Genomic DNA, 25,108 nt, shown 5'->3' with positions numbered 1-25,108 from the left:
CGACGCTGAAAGATCGCGCTGTGCAGGTGAAAAGATGCGACGGCTGCTACCTCGAGTACCGGAGGGGACACGTGCAATGTATGGCTTTGTCCACATTACAGCCGGCTTGTGGGAGGCATGGCCTAACAGCGTTCGAGACAGGGGAGGGTAGAATTGGACGATACGAAATTGGGATGGGAGAAAAATAGAAAATGGGAGAAAAAGTAGATAAAAAAAAAAAATACATTGTGCTGGTTTTCCTTTGAGATAATTGAAGCAGGTTGATGTAATTGCAAGTCAGTGCCACGACGCCTTCAATTAATGTTACAGACCGTGTTGCTGGTGCTGGTTCTGCACCCCGACCTGGAATGATCATAAACACCATTAGAAGTAGTTTGCAACCGCAAAATCATAGCTTTTTGGTCATGAAAGTGTATGGCGGGCAATAAAATGTTGTTTATAGGGCACCAATATGTGGTGAACGGGTATTAAAACCTTTCAAACACATATTCATAAACTGAAACCTAGTATATAAAATAAATGTAGCTAGCCATTAAGTTTTATGACGCTGCACTAAAGGTGGTTGTCATTTGCATGTGCTCAGCTGTTCCAGGCAGAGCGGAGACTCCAGAGGTCCCAGCAGCAGGTGAAGGATTTGCGGCAGGCAGCAGCAGACGCCAAGCCAGAGAGTGAGTAGCCGTGTTCCACTGTCTCCGTCACTGTCTCCGTCACTGTCTCCGTCACTGTCTCCGTCATGGCCACAGCTGGGTGGAGGTTCAAGGACACAGTGAGGTGTTGGAGGCAATAAGCCTCTCGGTTAATTGACTCCCATCTATTAAGGCCCTATGATTATGGTGATACTTTGAAGTGCTCTAATAGAGCTTATCCGGTGTGGAATCTGCTCTTTGTGTTCTTGTCTGGCAGTGGGCTGAGTCCCCATCCACCGGAGAGATTTACACATTTACAGGTTCCAAAATGGCCAATGCTAAACTAATCAGGAGGGGGCTGTGCAAGTGAGCTTGTGTACACAAAAAAAACTCTTAATAAACTCTGTAAACCTCAGTAAACAATAAAACTCTTAATACAACTCGGTAAAGAAACTTGCAAAGAAAAAACCGCTTTCAACCGCTTATTTATTCTCAAGAATACATTGGTTTGCAATGTTGACGAGATTACAGGTATATTAAAACACAAAATAATACTTAAAGTAGTGTAGGGAAGTAGTGTAGTACATTAACAATTAATGTTGTGCAAATTAATATGGATACATCTTGCAGTCAGTGAGTAATGTACAGGTACTAGACAGAGTCCTCCTTTAGGATCCAGATGACTTGTGGGTAGTAGCTTCTCTTGAGCCTCTCTGTGTTGTTGGCCTTAAAGCTGCGGTAGTGTTTGCCTGACCTCAGCAGAGAGAAGCGTCCATTGTTCGGATGGCTGGGATCATTTATAATTCTCTTGGCCTCAGTCCTGCACCGCCTGGTATAGATGTCCTGCAGGTTGGGGAGTAGTTCACCTCCGGTGGTACTCTCAGCCGAGAGATGTGTGTAGTCCATGTCGGGTCCTCTGAGATGTGTGTAGTCCATGTCGGATCCTCTGAGATGTGTGTAGTCCATGTCGGATCCTCTGGGATGTGTGTAGTCCATGTTGGATCCTCTGGGATGTGTGTAGTCCATGTCGGATCCTCTGAGATGTGTGTAGTCCATGTCGGGTCCTCTGGGATGTGTGTAGTCCATGTCGGGTCCTCTGAGATGTGTGTAGTCCATGTCGGGTCCTCTGGGATGTGTGTAGTCCATGTCGGGTCCTCTGGGATGTGTGTAGTCCATGTTGGATCCTCTGGGATGTGTGTAGTCCATGTCGGGTCCTCTGGGATGTGTGTAGTCCATGTCGGGTCCTCTGGGATGTGTGTAGTCCATGTCGGGTCCTCTGGGATGTGTGTAGTCCATGTTGGATCCTCTGGGATGTGTGTAGTCCATGTCGGGTCCTCTGAGATGTGTGTAGTCCATGTCAGGCCAAGGTACCCAATGTTGCTCACCCTCTCCACTAGTGCCCCATTGATCCTGATCACAGTCACTGTTTTTGAGTCGAAACGTATCGGAGAGTGATGACAAAGTTCTCATTCTTTCAGGCTTAATGAAGAGACTAGAAGAGGAGATCAAGATAAACTCTTACATGGTGTTGGATAAAGTCCCCAAGGAGCTGGAGAGTAAGAAGCGCATGGTGAAGTACCTTCAGAAAGTGGTGTCGGAGCCCGCCATGGGCCAGGCCCATCTCCACCAACTGGACCACAAGGTAAGGAATATATGTGTGATGGTCAACAAAGACTCGATGCACGATGTGTTAATGCCATGTGAGAGAATGTCATACAGCCTTTATTCTGTTTGTAGATGTTTTTATCAGTCACCACCCGTTTGAAACTTTTGGTTTGTTTGTCCCTAACCTTGCAGATTAAAGAGGTCAACGGTCAAATAAATCATCTGATTGAGAAGAGGATGATGAGACATGACCCCATGGATGACAAGCTGACCCTTTTCAGGCAACAGGTGATGCCTTTCTTCCGGCTTTATGTTCCTGTGGTCCTTCTTTGTTTTGTGTGAGCCAGACACTTTAATGTTTTGTCACCAAAAAGTGTATTTATGTTTCTGACAAAAATATTTCAGTGGTTTGATTTGTACCCTTTTTATCTGCTGCTCTAGTGATACTGTTGTTCTGCACAACTGTCATTAGTTCCTGTTTCATTAGTTTATTTCCACATAATTTCTAATTCACAAGCAGCGCTTACTGTACTGCAACAATAACCGCAACATTTGGATGGTGTGAACTCCTGTAATTAGTGATGCACCGATGTGAAAATTGTGGCCGATACCGATAACCGATATTAATATTGCTGTTCTGGCCGATACCGATATTTACCGATGTCGATATCTGTATAGAAAACACTTTTTTATGATAATCAAATAAAGAGCTATTTTCCAAAACGCATAATTTCTTTACTTTTGTAACTTATTTTCAGAAATGACTGATATTTTGAAACTATTTAAGGCCAAAACATGTAAAAAGATTTTTTTATTTTTTTTTTAATATCGACCCTATCTTGATATCGGACCGATACCGATGTGTAAAAAAACTGCCATATCGGCCGATATTATATTATATCGGCGGCCGATATATCGTGCATCACTACCTGTAATGTTACTTCACTTTAAGAGAAAGGATACAATTACCCTATTTTACTCTGACGTTACTATGTAAATGGTGTATTTAGCAAAGGGGGTTAATTAATGGGGATTTAGCATTGTTTTGCTAAGTAAATCACTACACCTTGTTAGATCCTGATCAATCTGGCCAGTATCACGTCTTCGTCTGTTTGGCTCTCCATCCACTCCTCTGCGTTGTGTAATTTTAATGGTCCTGACGTCTCCTATACTGGCTGATATAATCCTTATCTCTCCCCGCTAGTACGATCCGCAAACCATAATAATTCTCCACCTTCGTAAGAATTCGACACTTTGACAACGTGAAATACCTTACAAGGAGAAGCATTGTTTATTTGATAAACAGAAGCCTCAGCTCAGATGTTAACAGATTGTATTGTCCTTGAAAAGTCTATTCTAATGATCTTTCGGTGTGTTCAGTCTATCGTCCTCCTGCTATTCAGTCCAATGGTGGTCAGGCCTGGTCTTTAGCCTAAACCCTCCTCGCGTTAGCCGAAGCTAATGATGATGTGTCATTCTCCCCCCCCCCCCTCCCCCCCCCCTCTTCGTGATGAGAGGAGAGAGTCTCTTGGTCTCTTCCCTCCTGTGGGATTCGTTTCTTTGGTCTGCCTCACACCCGGAAACACTGTTCGACTTATAGATCTTCGTCATATCAACAATAGCCCCGCCCCTCTTCTGGTTGTCATGCGACGCGCTGTCATGACAACCGCTAATAACCTTTCACACATTTCAAAACGTTTCTACTGTTTCATTAAAGATGTCACCCCTCTCCCTCGCTCTCTGGGCCCACACTCGCTCTTATCAATGTTGTGTCTTAGATCGGAATGTCAACATCCCCTGCTCAGTGTGCTGCTATTCAGTCACCCTGCTCTACTGAACCACCGTCTCCTGCCTCCACCGTCAGCATGCACTTTGACCTCTCTGGCACCGTTACATGCTACCATCTCCCCCCAATCTATACGTCACATACATTGAATAAACCCTGTTTCTCTCATTCACCCCTTTGATTCTTAATCAACCTTCAGAATCAACAGACTACTTGGTTTTTCAATTAATTATACCCAAAAATAGACTGTGGTTGAAGCAAACCAACCTCATCTCTTGTGCACAAGAAATGAAGACGGCCCGCGGTCAACCCAGTGATCTTGCTGGCTGATGTCCGTTTGCGCCCCCCTTTGTGCACAAAGGGAACCGAAACAGACCACCAACAACATCCAACGACTCATAACAATTAGGGCCCCTCTGTCTGCTCCCAATAATTCTATCCTGTTGTTTTACTGTTTTCCCTCTTATCTACCTTCTATATATATATATATCCTTCTATACATATATCTTATATATGAATCCTCCATCAGGTGTATTTTATATCTCATACTCCTATCAATTATTATCAATGAACACAGGACTTCTCGCTGCCGTCTCGTCTCTCGATCCCATGATTGACTCTGAAAGGAAGTCCCTGTTTGTCCATGATTCATTCAATACACCCGCCCATGCTCTGTTGTTTCAAAACGCCTCAAAACAGCGTCTCCGCAGGAAAGCCCCCTCCGATGTCCGCCTCGTTCTCCCCTGGGCAACACCGCCTGCGACCGCTGGATTCCGCCCCCGTCGGCCGTCTCCGCACCGTTGGCCGTCTCCGCCCCGTCGGTCATCTTGGTTGAGGCTCGTCTCCACCGCCATCGGCCCTCTCCAGACTCTGAAAGCAGAAACACCACGCCAGCAGTTTTTCTGTACACTCGACCCTGTGTTTTCTATTAGTCTACCGTGGCTTTGGGCCTGCAGCTCGTTCCATGGAGTTATCTCCAGTTCTCTATATTTTTCCTCTGCAAGCCCCTGCCATGGCCACGCCCTTTCAGACTGTTGGACGGTGTGAGTGTCCTACAGCCCATGGCGCTATTTGTTCTCTATTAGTCTCCCACCTTCTCAACACCCATATCTGTCCTACAGGGCTGTTCCCTGTTTGTTGTCTTCCGGCGTGACACCCGCAACTAAACCGATTCCCACTTTTCGACGCACTATCTTCATCCCAGGTTGGCCCCTGGCACGCACCAGATCTTCTGGTGACGTGTCTTCAAGACTCTGCCTATTTATTAGGTGTGAGAAGGCCCCACTGGAGATCGAACTCCCTCTTCTTTCATAATTAAACTTATTTAATTAACCGCATCTCATCTCTGTGCAATTCTTATTTAACCCATTCAATAATTAAACTATTTAATTAACCCGTATATCGATATTATTATTATGATAATAACATACAACAGAGCATCGCTCTAACATACAACAGAGCAGGTTGGTTCCCTGCCCCTAACTCACATACACGTACTCGTACTATTATCTAACATACAACAGAGCTGTCCGTTGCTCTACCCTACACGGGGCTGTCTCCGTCGCCCTGGAGCTGTACGTTGCTCTACCCTACACGGGGCTGTCTCCGTCGCCCTGGAGCTGTACGTTGCTCTACCCTACACGGGGCTGTCTCCGTTGCCCTGGAGCTGTACGTTGCTCTACCCTACACAGGGCTGTCTACGTCGCCCTGGAGCTGTACCTTCGCTCTATCCTACACATGGAGCAGTCCGTTACTCTGGAGAGGTCCGTTGCTCTATTCTACACGGAGCAGTCCGTTGCTCTGGAGCGGTCCGTTGCTCTATTCTACACTTTGAGTTCCTTTACAAAGTTCTCACATACACCACCGTGTATACACACAAGCAGTTGGTAATTTGAAAAAATTAAACTCCTTAATTAAATTAAACTCTCCTAACTGGAAACACTAGCATTACTATAAAAATAGCACCCTTTTTGTACTCAATCTGGAGTCACTCCCCCACCCCGCCACTAGATGGTCATAGAGACCTATATCTGAATATTCCCCTATGGGTAATGGAAAACTCCCCAGCACTACCCCCCCTCCGCCACTAGGTGGCGACCTACTCCTCTATGGTGTTTTTAGTTGACGTGTCACTTCCTGGTTCTTATCTGTTGTTATCTCCTCGTGGCTCACGGCCATCTTGTCTCATCCTCCTCGTGGCCCTTTGCGGCCATCTTGTCTCTGTGCCTATTTCTTTCCCACTGTCCCTTTTAATGCCTCAAACATTCTCTCGCTACCGACCACACCCGTAACGTTTGTTCACTGCTCCCTTCACGTCACAGTCCCGCTTCCCGCTTTCTGTGTTTTGAACAGTAATCAACTAAATACGATGTTGCCCCTTTAATTCACTGTGCTCTGTAGATGAGACTCTCGATTTTCCTGTCCCAAAACACACTATTACAGCTGGTGTTCTCTCTGTGTCAAACTAATTACGTTTACGGATGCACTATTGTTCGTGAAGTTGTTGAGAGACTCACTTTATCTTTTCACCGTCAGTTCTGGTCCATGGCGCTGTTTATCTCTCCGGCCTTGCTCGGCTCGCTCGCTGGCTTGGCTCGCGTCCATGGCTACCCCTTCACGCCTCGGCACTGCACACAGTCTCTTCCTTTCAAGCAACTTCAAAGCAAGCAATAATCCGGGACCAAATGGCAACAACTGTTAGATCCTGATCAATCTGGCCAGTATCACGTCTTCGTCTGTTTGGCTCTCCATCCACTCCTCTGCGTTGTGTAATTTTAATTGTACTGACGTCTCCTATACTGGCTGATATAATCCTTATCTCTCCCCGCTAGTACGATCCGCAAACCATAATAATTCTCCACCTTCGTAAGAATTCGACACTTTGACAACGTGAAATACCTTACAAGGAGAAGCGTTGTTTATTTGATAAACAGAAGCCTCAGCTCAGATGTTAACAGATTGTATTGTCCTTGAAAAGTCTATTCTAATGATCTTTCGGTGTGTTCAGTCTATCGTCCTCCTGCTATTCAGTCCAATGGTGGTCAGGCCTGGTCTTTAGCCTAAACCCTCCTCGCGTTAGCCGAAGCTAATGATGATGTGTCATTTGGTCTGCCTCACACCCGGAAACACTGTTCGACTTATAGATCTTCGTCATAGCAACGATAGCCCCGCCCCTCTTCTGGTTGTCATGCGACGCGCTGTCATGACAACCGCTAATAACCTTTCACACATTTCAAAACGTTTCTACTGTTTCATTAAGGATGTCACCCCTCTCCCTCGCTCTCTGGGCCCACACTCGCTCTTATCAATGTTGTGTCTTAGATCGGAATGTCAACATCCCCTGCTCAGTGTGCTGCTATTCAGTCACCCTGCTCTACTGAACCACCGTCTCCTGCCTCCACCGTCAGCATGCACTTCGACCTCTCTGGCACCGTTACATGCTACCATCTCACCCCAATCTATACATCACATACATTGAATAAACCCCGTTTCTCTCAACCTGAAATTAAGAAAATCATTGTGACAGTGATTTGGTCATTTATCAAGACCGCTATTGTTGGCTTAATGAGTGAGCGGTATTTACCCCCCTTCATCCTCAGACAACAGCAATATGCATTCTGTCAATCATAGTGAAATAGGCCAGTTGATATGAACATTATTTTATATGTCCAGATGTTTCAATGACAGAAACTGAAAATTGGTGAGATGTCTGAACTGACTCTAAAAGTAGAAAGAATTTAAGTGAAATATTGCAAATGGCAACTACACAGATGTCTTACTTACTGCAGTATAGAGAATTCCCTCCTGTAGCAGCACTCACAAATGTTCACCTCCACACAATTTGTAATTGATTGTATCCTTTGTAATGTGACTCTCAGGCCTCCATCATCATACGCAAGAAGGAGGCGAAGGTGGAGGAGCTGCAGGAAGTGAGGGAGGAGCTGGCAGCAGCAGATAGGGAGATGGCCCAGAAGACCAGCCAGGCACGAGACCTGGATGGAGGCGAGGTTGTCCCGGGCGATGAGGTATACAGGTGGATCTGTCATACCGCTGAGTTTTGCCGCTTTCATTACCACACTACAGAGAGGGTTAACCTTTTCATTACCACACTACATAGGGTTAACCCTTTCATTACCGCACTACAGATGGTTAACACTTTCATCAGCAACATACAGTGGCTTAACCCTTTCACTACCATACAACAGGGGGTTAACACTTTCACTACCACACTACAGAGGGTTAACCCTTTCATTACCACACAGCAGGGGTTAACCCTTTCACTACCACACTACAGGGGGCTGACCCTTTCACTACCACACTACAGAGGGTTAACCCTTTCATTACCACACCACAGGGGGTTAACCCTTTCACTACCACACTATGGCACATCACTGTCTAATCAGGGGTTCCCAGAGTTTTCAGGCTGTGACCCCCGAAATAACAGTGTCAGAGAGCCGCGACCCCCACTATTATAGGAGGTAAAAAAAAATTACAAAAATAAAAAAGCTATTTCATTATTTTTTTTTTTTAATTTTTTATAAAAGGAAATGTATGGTTGAAACATGCAAACGTTAAAACGCACACACACTAATAAGCATTGGAAGCTTTTAACCAGGGCCGGACTGGGGAAATCATTCAGGCCAGGAAATATAGTGCAAAATATAGCCCCAGTCAGGCCACTTTTTAATTAAGCGGGGGGTCTCGGGGTCCCCCACCAGGACGTTGTTTGTTACAAACACTTAATTTCCTGCATTCTGGTGCAGGCATTTTTTTAATTTGTACCCTTTAAATGCCAGTGTTTGTGATGGCATCACAAATTATTGTTAAAAAACAGGCTAGCATATGTATGATTAGCAACAACACTGATTTTGATGGATTTTCAGTTTTTTTGTAATGTCAGATTGAAAAAAATACTCACTGTTACCATAACGGACTAAATTGTCCTCTTCAAAAACGCCATAAAAATATGACTGTTGAAATAATTTACCACTTTTTCTTTCATAAATCTTTTATTCAACTTCAGCCCTGATCATAACACCACATATCCAATTCATTTTTTTATTCTAACCCTTTAAATGCCAGTGTGTGTGATGGCATATATTTGCAATATATCAAATTTCTTTATTTTTCTGGGGGGGATTATTACAGGCTAGCATGTGTCATTGATTAGCAACAACACTGATTTTGATGGACTTTTAGTTTTTTGTAAGGGTCCCACCTCCAACTTGTGTGAGTTGCAGTGATCTCTGCAACTAGAAACACTGGCCTGTCTTGCTTCTAAGTTCAGTGGCCTGACTGCATTAACAAATAAAAATAATTTAAATTTTTTTGGAAATCATCTCGCGACCCCCCACTTTGGGAACCACTAATCAAGAGTTCTCACCCAGTAGTCTCACCTTGGTGTAGACTAATGGGGATCCACAATAAAACAATAAGTTCACTGTATTAACACATTGGGCGCCGGGCATTGTGCCCATCATTATACCCAGTCTGCCAGCGCTGTAAGCCTATGGAGATGTTTACTTTCTTTGCAGGGCTATAACTTTTTAAATATTATAGCTATATCTGCATTACTATGGCCCATTCAACATCGATTATCTATCGTTCCGGATGTGGGAACGTTATATTTTTTCATTCATACATTGTTGTGTTAATACCGTCTAGAACAGTGTTTCTCAACTGGTGGGCCGCGACCCAAAAGTGGATGTGTGAAAAAAAATATTTTATTTTATTATATTTTTTTGGCACTACCTATCTTTGTGAAAGTGGGTTCTCAGCTCTGGTCCAGCTGAAGATAAAGCAGAGGAACAGATGGACATTGAGCATGACCTCAGAGTTGCTTTGTCTACCATCACCCCAGACTTGGAGACTCTTGTCAGGAGCAAACAACATCCCCAGTTATCCCATTAGTTCCCTGGGATGTTAAGCTAAGTAGTCTGCTAAGAAGGATATATTATTTATTATTATTATTATTTTATTTCATTGTGTTTTTAGCCCTAGTTGCACTTTTGTTGCAACCCCAGTTATCCCATTAGTTCCCCCAAACTTACTGTAGGTCTGTTATGTTAAGCTAAGAAGTCTGCTAAGAAGCATAATTATTTATTATTATTTTATTTCATCTGGTTTTTTAGCCCTAGTTGCACGTTTGTTGCAACCCCAGTTATCCCATTAGTTCGCCCAAAATTAGGTCTGTTATGTTAAGCTAAGAAATCTGCTAAGCTTATATTATTTATTATTATTTTATTTTATTTGGGTTTTTAGCCCTAGTTGCACTTTTGTTGCACTTTTTGTGTTTATTTCATGTTTTTAACAGTGCATGAAAGATTGTGTATTACTGCAAAAAAAATTTGGGTCGCGACTTAATGACTAAGGAAAATGTTGGGTCCCGAGGCTAGACCAGTTGAGAACCACTTGTCTAGAATATAAGTGTTTTTAAGCTTTTCTGCTGTAATTCCAAAAACGCTAGTTATAGGCCCTGATGCATATGATAGATTATCGATTGGCGTTTCTTTCCTATACACGCTATATTAAAAAATTCAAATGTATATGATCGGTATACATTATGCTTCATCATGCGTGAAGGAAAGGGGGGGGGGGTCGTTTATAATTCCTTGATCGTCAGTAACGGCTTTATTTAGTATGGGTTGATATATTGATCAGACTGATTGCAAACAAATAAATGGACAATCGGGCTGAAAATAACGTTAGTGTCCTCTTACCGTTCGCCGATGAGACTGGAGGAAAAAGATCCCAATTATTTGACGTCGATCTCCTAGATCCATTTCCGGTTTGTATGGCGCAATAAACGCCGAAATCATATAGATTATTGCGTTTCGAAAGCGATCCAAATGCACTCGAGTGTTTGTCTGGACCCACGTAACAAGATATTACTGACGGAGGAATTTCCTCGATTCACCGGTCGCCACTTCCGTGAGTGTAACTCGCCCGACCATCCACCAGGCGGCGGTATTGAGGCGTTGCAATCTCAGACAGGGTGCCGCTGCAGTCCGGAGGGAGGCTGGATGAATTATGAATGCCATGGCGAAAAAATTAAATATTGATCCCAAAAACAATTTACGCCATTTATGGCGCACAATGTGTTAACCATTACATTACATTTACCGTAACACAAAACATTTTCAGATTAATTTGAGTTTTGCACTAGCATTGGCTCTAAAACGACATAAGTTCTAAGACTTGTGAATCCCAGACGATTTCCGAAGCCCAGTAAGTATGAGAGGCTATTTCTGCTCCTTATGTACACAAAGAAGGGCTTACTGTCTATTCTTTTTCCTCTTGCTCTCACATTCCCACGTGAGGCTATAAATGGAACACAACAGTGATTCTCCAGAACAAGCGACGGAACTGGAAAAACTGTAAAATGTTAGGCGCCCCCCTCATTTTGAGTGTTAATAAATCTTCTAGTTCAGTTCTGTAAAACATGCAAGCCAAACTGCTGTGTAAATCCCTTCATTCTACATTTAAAGTCCACGATGAAGACATGTTCCTCTCATGAAGAATACATTAATGTATATAATTCTGCATTGCCACACTGTGGAACAAGAACTTATTTATTTTTGCACAAAGCCAGCACTGTCTTGTGTTAGAGCACTTTTGCATACAGTAAGGTCAAGGTTAAATAGTGATTGCTCTTCACATCCTTTATTGTGTTTGAACCAACCATTCGCTATAAACAGGCCTATATTAATAATGGTCACTGATGGACAGAGCCAGACACACGCACACACACGCACACACACACACCCCATATGTCTATACTGAACACTGTGACCTCATTTTCTACTTCTAAATTACATGCTATGTTATTTGATACTATCTTGTCTTGCACAGTCTCTGGAGCGTAACAGTAAGAAGCATTTTGTATGAAAGTATTCTGTACTTCTGTATGACAACTATTAAAGAAACTTAAACTTAACTTAAACCCCCTTGCACTGTGAGCTGGCCAGGCTGCAGAGACCCAGGAGTCATCAAAGCATGTCTGAAATAGCAATGACTTGCTCTCCTCTGTGCCCTGTGTGGGAGTGGGGGGGTCATCACCTCTGGATAGTGTATGTGGGGTTAGGAATGTTGTAAAAGGTGCAGGATGTACATTTGGGGATGCTTCTAAAATGGAATCATGAATTGAGAGAGATTGATAAATATAGTTCCTCAGCTAAATCATGATTGTCAAAGATGATAGACCAGGGACCTTTCTATGGTGCTTTCAAGTGTCTGGATCTGACATCAAAAAGTGTAATTGGTAGCTTGCAACTCAAAGCTAATCTCGATAGCACAGCTTGTGTGTAGCTCTTGTGTGGCTTGGCTGCTTTGAACACATTGATTTTGGTGTCATTGTGAAACATGGATATCTACAGTAACAACAATTTCAGAACCAACAGGTGTTCTCCCAGAGGCAGCAGATTTCTTTAGAAAATTACATACTGCACCTTTTTAAAGGTAACATTTAGTTTTATTTTCAAAAATGTTACACAGAGCCAGTTTTAAATATATAATTTTGAACAGCTTGTTTTTAGGCTTGTTCATTTGAAGACTTTTTAACCCTGACCAAACACCTAAATAAGATTTCAGATGGGCCAAATCCACGCATAGACCAGGCATAACTATTTCCATAATATGTCCCCTTCAAACTAAGTTGGGTTTCTGAAATGTAAATCGCATGCTCTCCGACAGGTTTGCTGAGAAAGAGGGCAGTCGAGTTTGTAGATTAATGTTGTTAATAGAATGGATTAGTCACTTATCAGTCTCCCCCTTGCTGATGTGGGGTTCTTGGCCACGGTGAAAACGATCACCTTATCAGAGGTATTTTCCACTCTGCTGGTGATGTGTCGTCACATCAGCCTACAACTGCAGGGCCTCTCTGAGAGATGACTGCTCAGCTGGTTACATACATACTGTAGAACAATTGTACAAACTAGTCCATTACTTCAATGTTGGTTTACTTGTCTCAGTTCAGTTATAACCCCATCTTTTGATCTAAATGACAATGAAATACAAGCTTATTTAATTTGTTGTGGAATTGGATCAATCAATTATGCAATTATGCACATGGACAGATCTTCACGGTCAATATATATTTATTAAGATCTAAGATTAAGATTTATTAAGACGGAGGAATCAAAGACAATTTGAAGAGATCAATAAGCCTGGCTAAGAGGAGTATGCTGTCTGGCCACCGGAAGCACATTAACCCCCCCCCCCTTTCCTACAGGGAATCTAGCAACCTAGGATGGTTTTAATTTTTAATTTAAATTTTTTTAGGGACAACATACAAAAAAAACATTAGTCCCCGAAGAGAAAAGCTTCATTGCACTAGATTATAGATTTAGCTATTTTACATCTCCAGTGGGATGTAAGGTTGGGGGTCATGAGGGCGGAGTCTTACTCGGGCAATGGAATATGGGAGGAGGCAGAAATTCCCTAGAGTAGATTAAGATTTGTCATGTTGCTGCTGTAACGCCTGCATTTAATTATTCACAGCATTTTCATACACTTGTGTGTGTGTGTGTGTGTGTGTGTGTGTGTGTGTGTGTGTGTGTGTGTGTGTGTGTGTGTGTGTGTGTGTGTGTGTGTGTGTGTGTGTGTGTATGTGTGTGCGCGTGTGTATGCGTGTGCGGCGCGTGTACATGACCTGATCGACCTGCTGGTTGATTTAGCAGCAGTTGTTTTTGGGACATAACTGTAGGTGACAAGCATTATTCGGTCCCGCAAATTCCCCCTCAACCTCGTCTGCCCTTGATGTCCCGAAATATACAAACCACAAACTCTCGGCACACAAGCCTTGTATGTCCCAAGTGATACAGAGCCCATTCTCTGGTTTCTGCGACTTATTCTCCCATGCTTGTGTGTACATTTATAGCCGTGCCCCACTATGGAGGAGTCTCATTGTGCCACCCACAGAAGAGAGTTGAAGTGAGAGCCGTGTCCAGAGGGACAGCCGTTGTTGCGTCTGCCAGGCGAAGATGTTTGTTCTGTGGTATTTTGTATTTGGCGCGGTGTGCCTGAGTGGATTGCTTTAGCGTTTCAGACCATAGTGATGTCCGTCAGGCATATCAGCTTTAGGCGCTCCACCCCTAATTATTCCTCAGGCTCCAACCCTGGTTAAAACCTTTTTTCTTCTCCAACTGCCTCTCGCATTGTTCCAGCAGTGCATGTCACCAAATATAAACGAACGTTTCTTCCCCGCCTTCCCACTTCACTTTGTAAATGAACAGAACCCTGCAAATATCATCATTTTGTACACCACCACAATGGATTTTAAATGAAACAATCAATATGTGCTTTAAGTGTAGACTTTTAACTTTGAGGGTATTTACATCCAAATCAAGTGAACGGTGTAGGAATTACAACAATTACTATATGTGCCTCCTCCTTTTTAAGGGACCAAAAGTGATTGGACAATTGGCTGCTCAGCTGTTCAATGGCCATGTGTGTGTTATTCCCTCATCATTTAATTTACAAGGAGCAGATAAAAGGTCTAGAGTTAATTTCAGGTGTGGTATTTGCATTTGGAATCTGTTGCTGTCAACTCTCAATATGAGGTCCAAAGTTCTGTCAGTGAAGCAAGTCATCATTAGGCTGAACAATTGAAACAACCCCATCAGAGAGATAGCAAAAATATTAGGTGCGGCCAAATCAACCGTTTGGTACATTCATAAAAAGAAAGAATGCACCCGGAAGACCACGGAAAACAACTGTTGGCCAGATCAAGAACACTCCAGGAAGTAGGCGCATCTGTGTTAAAGTCAACAACCAAGAGAAGACTTCACCAGAGTCAATACAGAGGGTTCACCACAAGATGTAAACCATTGGTGAGCCTCAAAAACAGGAAGACCAGATTAGAGTTAGCCAAAATAAAAAGCCTGTACAGTTCTAGAACAACATCCTATGGACAGATGAGACAAAGATCAATTTGTACCAGAATGATGGGAAGAGAAGAGTAAGGAGAAGGAAAGGAACGGTTCATGTTCATGATCCAAAGCATACCACCTCATCAGTGAAGCATGGTGGTGGTAGTGTTATGGCGTGGGCATGTATGGCTGCCAATGGAACTGGTTCCCTGTGTATTTATTGATGATGACTGACTGCTAACAAAAGCAGCAGGATGAATTGTGAAGTGTTTTGGGGAATATGATCTCCTCATATTCAGCCAAATGCTTCAGAAATCATTGGACACAGTGCAGATGGACAATGACCTGAAGCATACTGCGAAAGCAACCAAAGAGTTTTTAAGGCAAAGAAGTGGAATGTTATGCATCACCTGACCTGAATTGAAATTGAGTATGCATTTCACTTGCTGAAGACAAAATTAAAGGGAACTCTCTCATTGACGGAACACAGCGTGAGATTCGCATTCATGGGTGTGAATACTCGAAAAGCAGCTGGCCCAGATGGGATAACAGGACGAATACTTAAGTCCTGTGCAAATCAGCTGGCCCCAGTATTTACATCCATATTCAATCTATCCCTGGCTGAGTCCGTGGTCCCTGCCTGCTTCAAAATGTCTACTATAATCCCTGTGCCAAAAAACTCCTCTCCAGCTGGCCTTAATGACTATAGACCGGTGGCACTCACCTCTGTGGTCATAAAATGCTTTGAGAAGCTGGTCAAGGATTACATCTGTGCCTCCCTCCCCAGTAACATGGACCCATTGCAGTATCGCATACAGGACAAACAGGTCCACTGACGATGCGGTCTCCCAAGTACTACACAACACACTATCTCACCTTGACACTCAGGCTATGTGAGATTGCTGTTCATTGACTATAGTTCAGCTTTCAACACCATAGTCCCCACCAGACTGGTTGACAAGCTGATCGATCTGGGTCTCAGCTCCGCCATGAGCGCCTGGATCCTGGACTTTCTAAGTGACAGGCCCCAGGCGGTCAGGGTGGGTGGTCATACCTTCAGCAAAATCACCCTAGTATCGGGTCCCCCCAGGGCTGCGTTCTGAGCCCCCTGCTGTATTCACTGTACACACATGACTGTGGCCAGGTTCAGCTCCAACTCCATAGTGAAGTTTGCGGACGACACGTGGTAGTGGGGCAGATCTCTAACAACGACGAGAAGGCCTATCGGGAGGAGGTTGATGACTGGCACGCTGGTGCCGGGATAACAGCCTACTCCTGAACATTGGTAAAACCAAAGAGCTGATCGTGGATTTTAGGAGAATACAGCAGGGGACACACGCCACTGTGGATAAACGGGGCCATCGTGGACAGGGTGGCGTCTATGCTTTTACCAACGCGTTCGTGTTTCCAGGTTCCCGTTTTGCGCTCTGATTGGCCAGGTCATGTGACATGTGCGCCAATCGTGGGACGGCAAGTTCTGCGCCTATTTCCGGGTCGAACAGCCTGCAAACTACCTAACGCCTAGTTTATCACTGGTTAAGCTTAGGCGACTCTTTCGAAGTTGGTTAAGGTTAGAGTTTGGAATCAGGGCAGGCGTTCTATTGCCATGCTCTAAGACAAACTAACCTTAACCAACTTCGAAAGAGCGCCTAAGCTTAACCAGTGTAGAAACTTGCGGTCCCACGATTGGGCGTACATGTCACATGATCTGGCCAATCAGAGACGTGGAAACACAAATGCGTTGGTAAAAGCAATCGGGCGACAGGGTGAGCAGTTTCAAGTACCTGGGAGTCCACATCACAGAGGACCTGACATGGTCTACACACAGCTTCTGTGGTGAAAAAGGCGAAACAGCGCCTCACCTGAGACAGCTAAGGAAGTTCAGAGTATCGGGGAAGATATGCCACTCCTTCTATTCCGGGGCTGTAGAGAGCATTCTGACTGGAAACATCACTGCCTGGTTTAGCACGGCACAGGACAGGAAGGCACTCCAGAGAGTGGTGCACTCAGCAGAGCGTACTACGGGTATTGCACTACCACCCCTGCAGGATTTATATAACAGGAGGTGCAAATCCAGAGCCTGCAGAATTATGAAAGACCCCCCCCATCACCCCAACAACAGCCTGTTCAAGCTGCTGCGGTCAGGCAAGCGCCTATGGTCACACGCTGCAAGAACAGAGACTCCGGCTAAGCTTCTTCCCCCAGGCCATCAGAACACTGAACACTGAACTCTCCACTCACAAATACACATGAGCACACACAGACACACACACACACACACACACAACACTCATGCGGCAACCGCTAAAACTATCACTTAAACAAAATGTCACTTTAAAAAATAGAAAGTTACTTTAAAGGAAGGAGGTACTAATAGTATAGTTTAGATACATTAAGAGTTACAATTGTAAATTGTATATTGTATAGTAGTGTATATAGGAACCAGTTTCTCAGCAACTCAGCATGTCTTCTTTTTCTTTTTTTCTTTTTTTAACCATGCATATCTTGTGTCTTACCTATTTAATTTTTTCTATGTTTATTTTTTCTATGCCTATTTTATTGTATTTTGCACAATCAATGCGGGCATGACCACCCGTATTTCACTGTATGCCCTGGTATGTATGTGACAAATAAACCTCTTGATTCTTGAATACCTTCAAATTAAAGCTGAAAGTCTTGAAATTATCCATTGTGGTGGTCTACAGAGCCAAAATTGTATCGATGTGTGTAACTGAGGGGTACAATTCCCTGACTGTATTGATAAGTATGGTATCATTAAACCACTACCGCTTTATGTACTTTAATTACTGGCCATACAGTACATGATATATAAATATGATGAACACTTCCCACAATGAATCGGTTCCACACAAATGGTAATTAAGTATTTATTGCAGCAAAAGGTACATAATATACTTCTCTATCTTACTTTGGATGCGCTTATAAGGCAAAGGAATGTGCGTAGGCAAATCAATAATGAATGTCCATTCTCTGGTTACGCAGGAGGTAATTATACAACCTGAATCTTAGGGAATTATATCTATGGTACACTAGTAATATATAGCGGGAGATACTGGAAGGGTCCCCCCGGTTGTAAGCCAGCAGGGGTAGAGGATCTGTCGGTAGTAGAGAGTCTGGTCAACGATGACTAAAGAGACTCCAAGTACAGGAGACGGTGCAATAGTCTCTTGATCCACAGACGAATACAGCTGTTCTCCGTAGACTGTAGCTCCACAGTGAAGAAAGCTAGCCGGCCTCAGGCTCTCTGAGGCGCAGACTCGACGTGGCTCCTCAGGGTAAATCCCACACGTGTAGGCGTCGGCGATTCTCCGCTCCATAAATCACAGGACCAAAACAAATATAATCCAGCCGCAAAGGGCTATGTAGTCGTCGGGCAGATTAATCCAGTGTACATGTCCACACGGTTCTCGTCTAGGTCTCCTCGGGTGAAAGCGCCATGAAAGCAGCCCAGCCTTGATAAGCACTCTAGCTGGTACGAGGAAGCGTTGGTGATGCTGGTCACTGTAGAACTTTAGCCGCACGATACACTATACACAAATAGACTATTACTGACTTAATAGAAATATGTCGCACTCGACGGTATAGCGCCAAACTCTGACAATTCAGCTATTAATTCGCACGCGGTCTCAATGCTCTATTTGGGGCCAAACAGGCCATACTTCACCGCACGTTGTATCGTGGGTGAGGCTTCAACTTATTGGGTAACTCTACTTCTGTATTCACCTGCGCCATATTTATATGCACGGCGAACAATCTAGTGCCAACCTCATTTCTGTCTCGTATCCCTGGGCAAGGCCGGGCATGTACAGACATGTCTTGACGGTGGCTTTGAACCTGACTCTGGAGGCACGGCCCCGGCGCCTGTGGACCGCTGTCCAATAGGAGAATGAAATATTATGGTCTGTAATAGGCTAAAGGGATATTCCGTGTATATGTACAAGGAATATACAAGGGATATCAAACGATATACAAATACTATGCAATATATATCAATCAATAAATATATATATTCGGTTTAATCTGATCCTTTGTAACAGCCGCCTCCTAATTAGTCCCACCTAATTAGCTAAGCAGAGACAGATTAACCGCACTGTCCACTACTCAATGTCTGTTGTGAGGGGTCGGGCAGTTCACAAAGTCATGGGGTCATGGTCGTCATCGATAGTATCGGGGAGCCTTGGCAGTTATATTAGCCTCGCCACGGGTCGGGTGTAGATCCGTCCTTGGACGAGCACTTCGGCTGCTCGGACCTTTCCGTCGGCACCGGTGATCACTTTGCTTACGCGGCCAGCCGGCCACATAGCTCGGGGTAGTGACTGGTCGATAATCATGACGACTGTTCCTTCTGTCAAATTGTCTCTCTCTTTCACCCATTTCTGGCGGGTCTGTAGAGACGGTAGATAGTGGAGTAGGAAGCTGTTCCAAAACTTGTCAGCCAATACTTGACTGTACCTCCACATTCTTCGGCCGTTCGCTTCTTCAGGCCTGTACATTGTCTGTGGTAGCGCAGGGTCCAGCCGCCCCATCAAGAGTGTGTTGGGGGTGACTGGGTCGACATCTGCTACATCACTTGAGACGTAACCGAGGGGCTTTGAGTTCAATACTCCCTCGATCTCCGTGAGGACTGTCATTAGGACTTCTTCCGCCACGGTCTGGGCCCCAAGCACGGCGTACAGGGCTGTCTTTATTGAACGTACTTCTCGTTCCCAAGTTCCACCGAAGTGAGGTGCGTTCGGGGGATTAAACTGGAAGTCAATCTGGGATGGAGCGAGGTGGGTCTTAAGTTCTGGGCCCATAGCTTGGAAGCTCTCTCTCAGCTCTCTTTCTCCGCCTTTGAAGTTTGTCCCGTGATCAGACAATAATATAGATGGTTTGCCTTTCCGCGATGTGAATCTTCGGAAGGCCATAAGGAATGAGTCTGTGCTCATGGTTGGAAGGAGTTCTATATGCATCGCTCGGGTGGTCATGCATTTGAATACAATACCCCACCGCTTCTCGGTTCCTCTTCCTTTCTTTATATACAGCGGGCCGAAACAGTCCATACCGGTGGAGTGAAAAGGCTTGTCGCCGAGTCGGAGGCGACAGGGAGGTAGGTCAGCCATCCGGGGTATACTGGGCTGCGCTCGCCACTTACGACAGTCTAGACAGGTTCGCTGGAAGCGCCGCACTGCTTCTCTCCCTTGCAGTATCCAATAACGACGTCTGATCTCCGCGAAGACTCTCTCTGCCCCGGCGTGATGCACATCCTCGTCGTATTTCTTTATGATCAGCTCTGTGACCTTGTGTCGGCTGTTTAAGACTATCGGGTACTTGACGTCATCCGGTAAGTCTGGAGCTCTCCGCAGACGACCACCCACTCTGATGAGACCATGGGCGTCGCTCTCGGGGGCTAGGTGGAGCAGTCTGCTGTCTGATGGGACGGGCTTTGCTCCCTGTAGACAGTCTAGCTCATCGGGGAACGAGTCTCTCTGGGCTCGTTGTAGTAGAAGAAGTTCTGCTTCTTCGTAGTCAGCTGCTGTAATGTCAGTAGTGAGCTGAACCTCTGGGTGGTGCCACAGGAATGTCTTTAGCTGCGCACTCTCTAGGGTGAGGCAATCGTCTATGTCGGGGTCTGTGGAGACGAGTGTGTTCAATCCACAGAACATAGATTTCTTGTTTTCGGCCTCCTCTTTACTCGCTTCCCGTGGGGTGGGTGTAGGCCACTCTTCTTCCGGAAGCTTGAGGAACTCTGGCCCGTCACTGTATAGGTTGTGACGGGTGAGGTCATCCAGGGACATTCCCCGGGTGATGACGTCAGCTGGGTTGTGTTTTGTGTCCACATACCTCCAGCTCGCTACTTCTGTTAAATCTTGAATCTCTGTGACTCTGACTCCCACGAAGACCTTGTATCTGCACGAATCAGACCGGATCCATGTGAGTACTGTCGTGGAGTCTGACCACAAGATTGTTCTTTGCACCGGAATGGTGAGTTCACGTTGGATTAACGTGGCGAGTTGCGCTCCTGCTAGGGCTGCGCAGAGCTCTAGACGCGGGATAGATTGTTGCTTTCGTGGGGCTATTCTTGAGCGAGCCAGGATGAAAGCAGTATGTATTTCTCCTCCCTCCTCTCGGGCACGCAAGTAGGCCACCGAACCGTAGGCTACTTCGGAGGCGTCGCTGAAGACGTGCAGGTCCATCTGGCACGTCTCCGGCCTCACTGTGGGTGGGAAGTAGCTGCGGCGTATGTTGACACCTGGGAGTGAGCTGAGTTCCGTCTCCCACTCTCTCCATGTGGATGCAAGGTGTTCGGGTATGGGGTCGTCCCAGCCCTGGTCCTTGTCCCATAACGCTCTTACAATCATCTTTGCCCTGGTGGTGTAAGGTAGAATACATCCCAACGGGTCATATTGTCTGGCGAGTGTTCTGTATACACTCCGTCTGGTGGTCGGTAGTGCAGTCGACCTTCCCTGCTTCTTGGTCAGGGGTGTGTGTTTATAATGGAGCGAGTCTGTTTTGAAGCGCCAAACTAGTCCTAATGTCATTTCTTGGGCTTCTCCTGGGATGGTCGCCATCCAGGTCTCGCTGCTTGCTGCCTTGTCCTCGGGGGAGAGGCTGCGCAATACTTGCGGGTCGCTGCTGGCCCACTGCCTGAGATCAAAGCCGCCTTTGATCAGGGAGGCGCGGAGCTTGAGTAGAAGGGCCTCGGCTTCTTCTGGCGTCGAGACGCTTTGCAGACAGTTGTCCACGTAGAAACTATTTCCTACACTTTGTCGGACCTCTTCATCAGCTGCTGGGTCCTCTGCGACGTGTTTTTGCAGTGCAAACGTAGCACAGCATGGGCTGCATGTGGTTCCGAAAGGGAGGACTTCCCATTGATAGATGGCTGGTTGCTCATCCCCGATCCTCTCTCTCCATAGGAACCGCAGCAGGGGCTTGTCCTCCTCCACTAGTCTCACCTGCAGGAACATCCCTTTGATGTCGCCGCTGATGGCCACCTTGTCTTGGCGGAAACGTAGTAACACGCCTAGTAGAGAGGGGCCGATTGTTGGGCCGGGCAAGAGCTCTTTATTCAGATTTTGTGATCCGATCTGGTAGCTGCAGTTGAACACAATACGATCCTTGCCGTTGTGGTGGACTTTGTGGTGCGGCACGTACCATGATTCGGTCGTCTGATCGGCCTCTTTAATGTCAATTTTCTTTATGTGTCCCGCTGTGATTAGCTTGTTAATCTCAGCGCGGTACACCGTCTCTTGAGCGGGGTCTCTGGCTAGGCGCCGCTCTGTGTTCAATAGATACCGCTCCGTCGCTTCTTTTGGGGCGTGGAAGGTAGGCATACCCTCTCGCCTCAGGAGTGGAGTTGCGTATCTCATCACTCCGTTGACTTTGACTCTCTTTGTCCCCTGCTCGAGGAGGGCTATAGCGTAAATGTCTTCCTTGGAACGAATGTCTTTCTTTTCGTTCTTAAAGGGCATTGTCTCTAGTGTCCATAGCCTCTCGACATGCTGTAGGAGGGTGGTGTCTTCTTCTGTCACTCTGGAGTGGAGGCAGTTAGTGGCTGCTGTTCGGTTAAGAGACTTAGCGAGGGGGCCTTGTAATGTCCATCCTAGGCGGGTCTCGACTGCTGCAGGACAGCCTCTGGGCCCTGTGTGGACCCAGTCTATCGGGACGATGAGGTCTGCATGGTCGGAGCCTATCAGCAGGGTCGGGGTGGCACCGTCTATGAGCGGTATAGGTAGTTGACGCAGGTGCACATATTTATCCATCAGCTTGGCGATGGGGTAGGTGTACTGCGACAGGCCTATTTCTTGGCTGGTGAAAGCGTTAGTAATCCTATACCGTCTCTCTGGCTGCCCGCTTGCTGCGATAGTGAAGGAGACATTCTCGCCCTTTATCGTCTTTAGATCTCTTCTTATTGTCCGAATCGTCATCTGGTTTTCGCTCCCCCGCAGCCCCAGCTGGGCCGCAGCGGACGCGAGGAGAAGGGTCTTCTCTGACCCGTCGTCAAGGACGGCGTAAGTGTCCATGACCTTATCTTGGTAACTCAGTGTTACGCGGACCACCTTTAAGAGCACCCGGGCGCCCCCGCTGCTGGCGGGGTCAATGTACATAACACTTGCCTTTGTGCTGCTTGAGGGTGCAGGCTTTCTTCTGTTACTGTCGTGTAGGACATCTAGGTGGGCTCCGTCACACCGACTACACCTCTTCTTTAAGCGGCAATCGGCTGCCATGTGACTGCGCGCACATCGGTAACAGCGTCGGTTGGACTTTATCCATTGACTCACCTCGTCGGCGGTCATCTTCTTGAATGTGTCACATTGTGACAACCAGTGTTCCTTTTCGCAGTACGGGCACACCATCTTCCACTTCTCTTTCATCGAGGGGGTACTGTGGTTCTTGCTGCTCGGTACTGATTCTGATTGGTGCATGACGGTCACCAATCTTCGGCCATCGTTTGCTCTCCTAGGTCCCTCTCTGGAGCTTGGGGTGCTCCGCATGAACGTATCCAACCGTAGGCTGTTGACTTCTCTCGCCAGGAAGTCGGCTAGGTCTAGGAGGGATGGCTCGGGACCGTTAGGATCACGGTGGTCTCTTTGCCGCCTGAAGCGCTCTTGTCGGGCGGGCGGAAGCTTCTCTAAAATCCTCTCGACATTAGAGTTCGCGTACAGTTCGTGCATACCCTTTTCTCTTTGCGCCCCCAGCATCCCTACCAGGGATTGTACCTTGATAGACAGGTCATCTAGTGAGCGATTGTCTGTGGCTGGGGGTAGGCGGTCAATATGCCTTATCTCTTGTATTACGTAGTCCCATATGCGTCCATATCTTTGGTCGAGTGCTGCTAGAGCCGCTGTGTATGGGGTAGTAGAGGTGGCATAGGCCAGCGCTATATTGTGCGCTCGGGGCACCTTGAGGTGCTTCAGTAGGATAGCATACTTGTACGGTTCATCAGCTACATCGGACATCATTGTCTCTAAGCACATTCGTAGCTCCGTGTACTGTGCTCTGTTCTCGTGGGTGAAGTCCGGAAACGTCGGTGTGCCAATGTATGATGCCATGGATGGCTGGCACATCGGTGAGCGTTGGAAGAGAAGCCTCCTAGGCGAGTCTCCTCTTACGCCTCTTGGTGGGCTGGTACCTGCTGGGTACCATGGCCCGCGTATCCAGGTGCTGTTCCTCGGGGCTGGTCGTGCGTCAAGCTCACCCGTGAATTGAGTCGGGGGTCTGTAGCGCAGAGCCGCGGGGGTAGAGCCTGGGCTGTACTGGACCTCCTGATCCTGTGGAGTACTGTGCTGCTGTCAGGCTTGACTCTCCTCCTCTCCCTCTTCTTCTTCCTCTGGCAGGTCCTCTAGATCCTGTAGTCGTCTATTTAGCCTCTCCGCGGTGTAGACCGTTTCTTCCTTGTAGCTGGGTCTCACTTGGACCGGTCGGGGAAGGGGTTCGGAGGGGGGTATAGGCTCTCTCTGGTGGTCGGGCTCAGGGTCGCTTGATCGGGTAGGGGAGGGTGCCCTTGACCCTTGTCTTGACGAGGCCCTGGAACCCCGTGCGGAGGGAGGGGGTGTTGCCCTGGTGATCAGCTGCTCCATTATCTGCGCTTGTAATCGGTCGCGCTCGGCTTCGCGCTTGGTGAGAGCGAGGTCGCGCTCTGCTTCTCTTTGGGCACCGGCAGCGGCGCGCTGGGCTTCGGCGGCGGCACGCTGGGCTTCGGCCCGGTCCCTTACCATATTCTCTTCCGTCTGAAGGCGTCTAATCTCTAGACGTATACGATCTTCGTCGCTCCGTTGCTGCGCTTGAAGGCGTTCTCTTTCCATGGAAGAATGTTCGCGCTCACTAAGCGTCTGTGCTTGGAGTCGATCGCGCTCTGTTGAGGCTGCTAGGCTGGCGAGGAATGCCTGTGCCAGCATCTTGTCCGCCTCGCTGGGGGAAGACGCTGGTTGAGGTGATCCGCTCCTGGCAGTACTCGTTGGGGATCTGTTCTCCTGTGGCGAGTCCTGGAGATCCATCTCCGGGGTGCTCTCCTCTTCTTGTAGCGGGTAGAGTTCCATCCCTGGAGAGCTGTCTTTATCCTGGAGCTCTCCGGGGACTACTTCTTCGATCTTGGCGGGGGGTAAAGTCATGTCGGGTCCCTCCTGGTCCCTACCGTGAGCTTGGTCAGTTACGTTAGAACCCACTAGGGCCTCTATTGGCGGGGTAGCCTGGTCGATAGGGTCGGACATAATTTTACTATC

General features: G+C 46.6%; 1 protein-coding gene across 1 annotated transcript in view; it reads left to right on the top strand.

The window, feature by feature from the left end:
• The window catches only part of LOC311243768 (intraflagellar transport protein 81 homolog), a gene marked incomplete at both ends in the record, with an annotated part of 53,730 nt that overhangs the window by 10,166 nt on the left and 18,456 nt on the right, over positions 1-25,108 (top strand). The window contains 4 exons of the mRNA XM_084333110.1: positions 584-668; positions 2,105-2,268; positions 2,424-2,519; positions 7,896-8,042. Of these exons, the coding sequence (XP_084189236.1) occupies positions 584-668; positions 2,105-2,268; positions 2,424-2,519; positions 7,896-8,042 (492 nt within the window). The remainder of the gene's footprint in view (positions 1-583; positions 669-2,104; positions 2,269-2,423; positions 2,520-7,895; positions 8,043-25,108) is intronic.

The sequence above is a fragment of the Notolepis coatsorum genome (assembly GCF_963971535.1).
Source record: "Notolepis coatsorum genome assembly, chromosome: 1".
In the NCBI taxonomy this organism is placed as follows: Eukaryota; Metazoa; Chordata; class Actinopteri; order Aulopiformes; family Paralepididae; genus Notolepis; species Notolepis coatsorum.
This window is presented reverse-complemented; position numbering and strand designations above follow the sequence as displayed.